Below are 10,866 nucleotides of genomic sequence, written 5' to 3' on the forward strand. Positions count from 1 at the left end.
AGGGTATATATTCACACTATGACTTTGAATGTGTCACTCATCTGATATAGATGTAAAGTTTAAAAATTCTAGGTCATCAGAAAAGCTTACCTTTGTAAATCCTTACTGTCTTGGGGGGGGTTGAATAATTTCGATTGCAACTGTATGTTGTCACCTTTGAGAAAGAGAATGAAAGCCAGCAGACTTCAAACCTAAAAAGAGTTGAGACAAGCGCAAATGCCTGTTGCGAATGTGTTTGAGAAACCAGTTCAGCTGACCTCATGCAGTCTCTGCCCCTATTAGCTTTCAGTCCCTAAAGTACTTTTGCTTTGCGCTCTGCTCTCAAGTTTGGAGGGACAGGTTCTAAATAATATCATCTTAAAAATGAGACGTGCAAACAAAGAGCTTTCTTTGGGCCAAAAAAAAAAAAAGACTTCTAAGTACAGGCTCTTTTCTTGGATTACAGTTGAAGAGTGACTTTGTGGTTTGGGATTGATGCCTTTTTCATGTATCGAAATCCACATTTTCCCGATGATTATCGATCTCTATCTATATCGGCATTTTTTCAAATATAAATAGTAGTGGTTGACTGATATGGGTTTTTTAATGGCCGATGCTGATATCCAGAGAGCAGGGTGACCGATAGGCCGATACAATGCCGATATATCATACAATTTAATATAGTAAATAAACATAAAATTGCTACAAAAAAAAAAAAAAAAAAAAAAAAAAAACATTATATATTATATATATATATATATATATATATATATATATATACATACACACACACACACACACACACACACACATATATTTATTTTTTATTTTTTTTACTACATTTACTCAATTTCACACAAAACTTTAACTTTGTAAAAAAAGAATCTAAAAAAAATAATACTGTATTTTAAATGGTAGATAGCAGTTTCTTTTGATTTCTGTTTAGTCATCACATTTTAGTAATTTATTTGCACATGAAGAAATTGTAATCATATTAGGAAGAAGGAAATAACAGTACACACAGTAGTCCAGCAACCATGGATGGCATGTCCACGTTAGCAATCGCATTTACTCAAAAAATACTGAATCAAACCAATTGTACATACAGTGATAGTGAATAAGACATTTACTCATAGCACACGCGACACGCTTTTACCTTGAAGTTGCACCAGAGACACTTTAGCAGAGATGGGCCACTTCTATTAAAATCAATGGGAGAAATTAGAATGGCCAACTGCAGCCAACAGTCAACGGATGTATATAGGAAGACCTGCCTTACAGGTAAAAAAAGCTTTAGATAAAGGCATCACCTGTCAATCAACTCGAGAACGCACATGCGCATTAGCTATAAAAGCTAACATTCCATTTTTTAGCATAATCTGAGGTAAAGAAGCACCATTTATGTTAACATATTACAGTGTTATCTGATTTTTTTTGCTGATTTGAAATATGTTCTTTGAAATATCGTAATCTTGACCAACCATTTTGGAGATTTCAGTCTTTCCCCGTTCAAGTAGATGAGCTGCACTGTAACAACTGGAAATAGCCTCCCGAGAGTGTTCCAAACATGGCCGACAGTGGACTGACTTGCTAGAAAGACTTTGATTGCTCTCACGTGCTCGTGCGGATCCAGCAAGCAGCAGCAGTCTACTGACAGTTTAAACAGCCTGTATCAACTGCTTGGATTGTGACCACTGACCATCATGATTTGTGAATCAGATTAACTTTTAATCCTGATCCTGAAGTTTTGATTCTGGCCGATAGAATACGCGCTTCGGAGGAAGATATTAGTTGAGAACTCGATGGGAAGAAAACGCTGGAGGTTCATGAATTACTTCTGTTTAAACGAGATATCTGCATATTTGCAAATGGTATATAAGTTTTACTGATATTTGCCTTTTATCATTAGAAAAGAAAGTTAAAAGTTACAGGGAACTGTTGAGGAGAGGCTGATATAATATGTGCTTTAGAGGTACTGTAAATAAATGAGCGCTCCACAGGATGCTGGATCTGCTGAAGTTGTGTGAGGTTGGTTTATTACATCCATTTAAATGATATATATATATATATATATGAGATATATAGGGTATATATGATATTCGTTTTATTGATATTTGCCTTTTTCTCATTAGACAAGACAATTAAAGTTACAGGGAACTGTTTTTGAGAGAGAGGGAGAATGAAACAGGCGAGCACTTTAACATTATGAGCTCATATGCATCTGCTGCGGCTCTGATAATGCGGACAGTTTAAATGATACTGATGCCTCAAAAACCTATCAAGAAAATAATGTCCCAATCAATAACCGATAAGTTGATATTTTGTGATATTCCTAAGAGTGACCTTTCTGATAATCAGTGTTATGGCTGAAAACTACAGGGAAATTTCACCCAAAAAAATAACAAATTTTGTCCTCATTTACTCACCCTCATGCTTTTTTTCATACAACAAAAAATGGAAGTACTCCATAAGAATTGTTCTGAAGCCATCTGACAGCTATTTGCAAGGACACAATGTTTTAGCTGAAAATCTTACTCTCTGCTGTAGCTTTTAAATCTCATTCACGCTTGATTCAAGTCCTATGCACAAGCTCTTTATTTGATTAGATTCTGATTCATTTGGGTATATTTCAGTTATAATGTCCATTTTGCTTATATATGAAATTAATACTCTCTCAGCTAATCCTGTGAATTATACAGGGACCCTTTTAACATTGTATGTTGTGAAAATAAAAAAATAAAAAATAAAAATATATATATATATATTTTATTATTATTATTATTATTCAGTGTCCAAACTATGCAGTTCAATTTCTATTTATAAAAAAAAAAAAAAGTATAATAACAGCCAAAACTAAAGTAAACTTTTAGCCTAAGTAAAAGACCAAACTTGGGATTTGAAGAACTGTTATCTGGATTTTTTATTAAGATCATGAATAATATTGTATGGCTTCATAAGACTTGGAATATAGTGCATGAATAACTTCCAATGTTCTTGAGTTATTGAAAAAAAAAAAAAAAAAAAAAAAAAAAAAAAGAAGAGGTTTGGACATTCAGTCGAACACTTTTCCTTTTGTTTCACAGAAGAAATAAAAAGGGGGGTTGAAATGACATTGGGGTAAATTACATCAAAATTCAATATATGGACAAACTGTTATTGTAGAGACAGGAACAGCAGTGAAAAGCGCAATCATTACGGGACCAAAAGAGAAAGTACAGTACACATGGTCAAGCTCTGTAATGCCGCTTTAAATTCTGCCACATTATCTGCTGTGGCCCGATCTGGCCGAGTGAAAGCATTTCCTCTTCTCTCCCATTCCACAGGGTCATTAATTGGAGAGATAATCTACTTTATCTCCACACAATGAGTAATTCATTGAGACTCTCCTGTGTGGCTTTTATCAGTGCCAAGAGCAGATTACGATCAAAAAAAGCAAATGCGAGATGATAATCTTTCAATACAAGGCTGCCGGTCAACAATAACCTACGAATGTAAAAAAACAAAAACAGATTTAAATAATTCACACTGACATAATTTGTTATTAAGCACGAGCAAAATGGGATAAAACTAAATGATCTCATCTGTTATAGTGACCTCATGCTCAACACCAAAACAGTACTGGCTGATAGTCTTTCAAAAATGAAACATCTAGTCGAAATCTAATAGTTTGCTCATTGAGGAGCAAAAGGCTCTTTCTATGGGTAAGTTTACATGTCAACGATGCACTAAAAACAGAAATGTTTTTCCTTTGCGTTTTTAAAAAGTTTCACGTACAGATGACAACGTTGTCAAAACGATCCCCGTTCACACGGATCCGCAAAAACGACTAAAAATGCTGTATTATGCATGCCAGGCCAGTAGTTGGCGATGTCACTTTGTAAAGAAACACTACACGCCTGCGCACATAAGCATTCTTCCACAGAGCGGTGAATACAAACAATGAAGATGGTGAAAGCATCGAGCAATTTTGTCTGGACGGACGATGAGGTTGCTTTATTACTACAATTATTTGCTGGAGAAGCATCAATAAACTCAAAATCTTGAGCAGCACAAACACAGTCCAGTAGTCCGCCATTGTAGTTTTGAATGTCTCATGCGTTGTTTTGAAGTACTCGCGCGCATGCCTATAGATTGAACTCTCAAGATTATTCAATAAACTCTGCTCATTTTTACCATCACTTCGTCTCCTGCCTTCTTCTGTATTACCCCTGCTGACTCTTGGGCTGGAAGGAGAGTAAGTTAACATAAGCTGTTGATGTTAACTGGTTTTGGATATCAGACAGAACTCTGATATATGGATATCTTCTGACGGAGAGAGAGGTCATGTGTACGCTGGATCTAACATGCATTTTCACTGCCTCATGTTTTCATATTCTAAGCATATCATTGAATACTGTATATGGCATCACATCTCTGTCTACAGGCTATATACATAAATCGTGGGTGAATGAATTGCAGGGTAAAGGTACATAAAATAACATTTAAAATACAAATACATTTTCCCCATCTGAATCCATACATTAATTTCAAGATTTTCAAATTGCAGGTTCTGCCTAATGTACAATGTTCACACTCCATACAAAACACTCCAAATTAATAAATTGTTGATTATTGTTATTTGCACAGACACCAGTATTCATAATGATAATTATACATCTCAAATTTATGCCCATCAATCCATCATTCTTTATATAACACATAAAACGCATGCGCATGACGTCATCGTTTTCACAAATTCGCGTTTTTGTATGTTTACACGGAGATGATAACGGCATCGTTTTCAAAAACTTGCACTTTGAAACCCGTTTTCAAAAGTTTGCGTTTTCAGGCCCCAAAACGCCGTTGTCATGTAAACGAACAGCCAAAACGCATAAAAGGTTTTACGTTTTTAGTTGAAAACGTTGTCGTGTAAACGGCCCCTATGTCATATTCAACATGATCACACGGGAAGTCGGCATGTTTTCGAGAGTTCCAGTACCCTAGGATCTGCCACATTATGCCGACACACCGACAAGTGCCATCTCACCGAAAAGCGCCATCTCAGACATTTTTGCATCAGCTCCCAGTGTTTACCTTCCCCTGTGGTGCGACTGGAAGCTCGCTGCATCAGCAGCATGGGAGGGTTCAGATCTTGTTTTGAAACCAGGAAGTAACTCGCTTCACAACTTGCTTTTGGTGCCCCTACGTAGACATTACACCCGGAAAATGGAGTTCACATGTGCCCATACGCCCAACATGCTTTGGCCACTGGCACATTTTAGCTAAAGAAAAGTCAACCTACTGTTTCCAAATTTCAATGTGAGATCAGTGAGTCATATTTCAAATGGCTGGCTCTCTTGAAATCAGAGCTACAGTCCTGCATCCAATCACACCAAAAAATATGACAACAGGTCAAAATGGACAGCTATGTTACACACAACCTCACAAAATGAGCTTTACTATTCCCACAGGAAAACCACCCTTGGAAGACCGACTTGATGCCAACAGGTGTGTTATTGTTTCACATTGCATGTAAATCGCATGCTTGAACTTTAAATATGATAGGCATATTAGGCCTGATACTTTGAATGACTTTACAGGCAAGCTGTTGCTCACTGTATCATTACATAAAGAGGTCAACATATTTAAATACAAACTGAATATCCTCAAAAGATATATACGATTTTTAGAAAGAAATATGTTTTGGGATATCACATAAAACTGCTGTATGGAAACACTAAGATACTAATAAAATCTCTAAAATGATGGCATAAAAAATGTATACGCTTGCTTATGGTAGATACATTTTTAGTTCAATAACAAGAAATGCAAATAAACTATGATGGAATCACATTTACTGAATACACTCCTACTGAACTTATTAGGAATACAAGATGCACATCAAAAAGGTCATGTGACTGAATAACTCGTTCATAACTGGACTAACCAGCAAACTAATCATCGCATCTGAAATGTTGCTCTGTCTAGAAAATCCAAAGCCTGCTTCGAGTTTGTAGAGGAAATAAGTCGAATACAAACTTAAATTGTGCCGAAGAACAGGTGAAAAATATATTAAAGATCCACAAGGCAAAGACATAAGGAAGGAGGAACGCACACACATAGTGCTCCCAAACTGTGTAACGCACTGTCACTCCCAGACATGTGACAAGTTCTTTAAAGTGTGTTGTCTGCGTGTTCTAAAGCGCGAGTATTTTATTAATAAAAGAAGTGGCTACAATTTATCCGGAAGTGATTTTGTTCTTTTAAACAAATAGGATGGAAACGCTGCTTTATTCGTAAATTGTTTGAGAGATATTATGGTTTTAGCATAAATTAAATTTGCAACTTGGATGGAAACATAGCAAGTGTTATACATTAAAGCCATGTATTAAAGAAAAAAAACTTTTACAGTAGGATTGACTAACACCTGAATTAACATTTGGTGCCAGAATGATGTGTGCACTGTGACAAATCTGTGTGTTTCATTAAGAAGTGTCATTCACAGAGCACTCCGTCATCCCCGAGACATCTGTCAGACAAGCTCTGTCAAGCACAGGAAACTTCATTTTTGAAGAACGCATAAACATATTACAGTATAATAAACGTGCAAATCTGTTTCTTCAGAACAACTTAAGACAAATCTTAACACTTGCAAACATATTTCACTTGTCTTGACAATATTACTGTATATGCATTGGCACTGCATTACAATCTTAATGACTTAAGTTTAACTACATTTACTGTAAATACAGAGCTTGGTTTCATACTGCATTAAGGACTTTTGCACTTGCAGTGACAGAAGACAAAAACCAAGAGAACTAGATTGAAGACAGTTTCAGACTCTCTACTTATATGAGGCTCTCCTAGGCTCAACAGAGTTATGAAAATATTTTTAGGTATGTTAATTTGCTGTCGTGGTCTACCACACCTATAAAAGTGTATACTGCTATATCTGCACAAAATCAAGACAACCCAACAACTGAAACAGACAATAAATCACTAATCTCTTTTGGATTTAACCATGTTAAAGCTTATAAGCAATCTTGTCACAAAACATCAGTTATCAAATTCATAATAGCTTCTGAATCAAGCTATTATTATAGTCAGCATTTAGTCCCATAATGCATAATAGATTGGCTTTAATGATTAGGGGTTGAGGCCCATCTTCTAACCAGGATAGTTCACCCAAAAATTTAAATTCTATAATCATTCACTCACCATAATTTTTTTCCTAACTTGTATTTCTAACATTGAACACAAAATGAGATGTTGGGCAGAATGTTAGCCTCAGTCACCATTCACTTTCACTGTATGGAAAAAAGATACAATGAAAGTGAATGGTGCCTGATACTAACATTTATTATGCTCCACAGAAGAAAGTCATACAAGCCTGGAACAACATGAGAGTGAGAAAATGATTAAATCATTTTCAATTTTGGGTGAACTATCCTTTTAAGTGCAGTCAGAGAAGCTTTATAAAGCACTGCAACAGTTTTTTTACATAAAGAAGACCACACTTATAGCTCCACAGTGGAAGTCTATAGTTCTTCTCAACAGTGTACAGAACCGCCTGCTGTGACATGTAATGAGCGCCACCAATTATGTGTCTAGCACTAGATTAAGCTATACCTCTGAATGCCTGCATGCATAATTTTTAACAAAGCTATTCATACTGTAATTTCATTACGAAGGTAAATTAATGGAAAGCAGAGTATAAGATTTTAAAATGTGTCTACAACTTACCCATCTTCCTCTCCGTCTACAGGTAAGCTCTTCAGCAGACTGGCCGAGGCTGAAAGGGCATCGACTCCACTGCTTCCCTCTTGACCAAGCAAGGTGCCAGTCTGGGAGACACATTCACCACCGGCTGGCTTGGATTGCATGAGCAGGGCCTGGTGCTGTAACAGAAGAAGCTGGGCATCCTCAAGCGATGTGGGCATCATGGTGGGCCCCGGCCCTGCCTCTTTTGAGCCGTTTTGCATCAAACTGGACTGGGGATCATTCTGAATGTTATGAGGCACGCTTGATGTGGGCAGGCTGGAAGTCACAGCCGGCACAAACTGTGGGCCACGGCCTTGACCACTGAGATGTGATTGCTGTTCCATGGAGGGATGAGAGGTGAGTTGCTGCCCCTGGGTCTGCTGGATAAGACCGGTCCCGGCAGACTGCACCAGCTGTGGCATGACACCGCCAGTGGGCACCTGGACCATCTGGGGGGCAGGTGCATGTTGTGGCTGCAGAAGTCCTTGAGGAAGTGGCTGAGCAACAGCAGGGGTTTGCACAGTACCCACAGGTTGCTGTGAAGGGGCTATTAGCTGAGCGTTCCCCGACACTGCTACAGGTGGGATGGAAGTAGCCAGGTGGGGTAAAGTTTGTGATGGTCCAGGTGCCACAGAGTTCATGATCTGCTTGGATTGAGGGAAGTCAGGTGGCAGGCTGCCTGCTGGTGCAACCTGGGCTGGTGCAGCTGGCAGTGATGTGGGCGGGTAACCCATCTGTTGCTGGGTGACCACAGGCAGAGCTTGAGCAGGAGATGATTGTGCTGCCTGGGCATATGTCAGCTTGGGCATATGAGGGGGTATAGCGGTAGACGAAAGCCCAATAGTGGTCTGTGACCCTGCCGGTTGTTGAATGCTCACTGGCATTGGGGCTCCTGCATTAGTCTTAAGATGTGCATGCACTACATCCTGGGGTTGCATCTGAGATATGGACATGTTAGAAAATGGGTAGTCATGAATTTGAGAGGGGGGCTGCTGGAAGGTCTGCTGCACAGCTGAGGGGCCACCCGTCTCGCCACTGCCCAGGCTCTCAGTGTAATGGCTGGCCGAGCTGCTGACAGAGCTCCCACAAACACACTCTCTCTCCAGGCACACCACACTCTCAGGCACAAACTGGCGGATGCTTTCCACTGTTCTGGTGCTGGGGACGTTCTCAGGGGCCTCCTTGTCGTAATACTCAGTGCACGTCCATCTACCTTTCTTAAAAGACTCAGAGGTAGAGTCCAATTTAACCACTCTGAAACGTGAGCTGGTGGAGGCAGGAGTAGGCACTTGGGCCTGTTGAGGCTGGGCGTTCACCAGAGGGACAGAGGGGGCAAGCACGGCATGCTGGCCCATGACAGCTGGCCCAACCTGCCCTGCACCTGTTGAAGTGGTAGCAGCAGTGGCCGTGGTGAAGCCCACGCCAATTAACCCACTCTGAATCTGTGTCAAGTTTGACTTTTGGTTACTAACACTATTCAAACCAGGGGAGTAATTTACAGTGCTACTATTGGTGCCGATGCCACCCAAAGCAGGCACGCTGGTGGAATTTAACATACAAACATTACTTGTTACAGTACTGGCACCTGAAGCCACAGAGATCATTCCAGTTCCTGAGGCAACAGTAGCCAAAGGCTGACAGATGACACTGGTTGTGCCAACAGAGGCATTCTCAATCATTTCCACCACATTTGAAGGCATTTTCTGGCCTGTGCTGGCTAAAGCTCCAGAACTTGAGGTCACAGCTGATGTCAATGTAACACCCAATGGTATTCCGATCGGTGTCCCACCAGCACCTACCACAGCAGGAAGGGCTTTTCCAGAGGGAATGGGATGTTGCACATGGTTATGGTGGTGATGATGATGATGGTGAACAGTTCCATTAACCATAGTGCCATGTGGATGTGCTTGGGTAGGGATGGGTGGTTGGTTGGGTGACATGGCCCCTGGGGTCTCTGCTTCATGAAAGTTATTGAGCGTTTCCTCCGAGGAGCTCCTTTCCGGTCCTCCAGCATTGTTAGCCCGTGACAGGGACACATCCAGGATCTCAGAGGAGGACAGATCCTCAGTGTGGGACTCATCCAGGTCATCACAACTCTCTGTGTCTTCTGTAATGCTGTTGTTGGTGCTGACAGATATCTGAGCAGGGGTAACGCTGGTGATCTGAAAGCCACTTTTCTTCTTCATCTGTGTCACTGCTGTGGGCAGTGTTTGGGGTAACAGGGTTGACTGTAAAGGAATATTCAGGCTTTGAGGAGGGTTCTGAGGCCCAAGTGAGGATGTGGCCGGTGTTTGAGACTGAACCAGCACAGGTGGTGAGTAATCATCCCCCAGCATAAAGTTGTTGCTGTTAAGGCTGGTGCTACCCGAAGCTGTCAATGAGGAGGAACCACCCACCGAGTTGATGCCGCTGCTCTCCCGTCTCGCCGGGTAAACCATTTTTCGGGTACTAGCGGAGTCCCCGGATCGGTCGTGGTGATTCATGTCGAGAGGATAGTCTCTGTCACAGGTATAAATACAGCCTAAGAGAACCGCCGTGTTTAATAGCTCTTTTTCACAAGGAACTTTAATCCACGCGAGTAATTTCCACATATAACCAGCACTTTCCAGTAACTGCCAAGATAATTCCACTTGAGATGTGTTTAAATGTCCACCATGAGGAGCAGGCTAATGTCAATGCTACGTTAACAGCCGCTAGCCAGCTAGCTGACACGGATTGGCTTCAGCCGCTCTTTTTAAGCGTATATCCTCGCAAAACACTTCAACACAGCATGTCCGTTAAGTTTAAACGTGAGGAAATCGACACAGACGGCCACGAGATAAGCAGGGCTATCAATATCCAACGTTACAACGGCAGAGTCTCTCCCCATCACAGTTCAAACTGCCAGGCGCATTTTGAATTGTTGTCTAGCTGTCACCAAAGCGCGAAATCAGCCAAAACAAAGTCCTTCAGCCGGTGTCAGATGACAGTGAGAAGCCGAGCGACTCTGCGCGGTCCTGCTTTATTCCATCACGTCCTTTCTTTTGTTTTAGTCCGGTGTTAGCGGTATGACTCTCTCTCCCTTTCTCTCTCTCTACCACTCTGATCCTATTCACCAGCTGCCTCCTTGTAATGTAGCCTGTGCTAGTGCTATGAGCCTCTGACGAG

At 40.7% G+C, this 10,866-nt stretch overlaps 1 protein-coding gene across 1 annotated transcript in view; it reads right to left on the reverse strand.

Annotated features, from left to right (window-relative positions):
- Window positions 1–10,866, reverse strand: part of LOC127448555 (TSC22 domain family protein 1-like) — an 81,220-nt gene extending 70,354 nt beyond the window's left edge. The window contains exon 1 of the mRNA XM_051711190.1: window positions 7,702–10,866. Coding sequence (XP_051567150.1) covers window positions 7,702–10,310 — 2,609 coding nt within the window. The 5' untranslated portion in view covers window positions 10,311–10,866. The remainder of the gene's footprint in view (window positions 1–7,701) is intronic.

Source organism: Myxocyprinus asiaticus, chromosome 11, assembly GCF_019703515.2.
Source record: "Myxocyprinus asiaticus isolate MX2 ecotype Aquarium Trade chromosome 11, UBuf_Myxa_2, whole genome shotgun sequence".
NCBI classification, from domain to species: Eukaryota; Metazoa; Chordata; class Actinopteri; order Cypriniformes; family Catostomidae; genus Myxocyprinus; species Myxocyprinus asiaticus.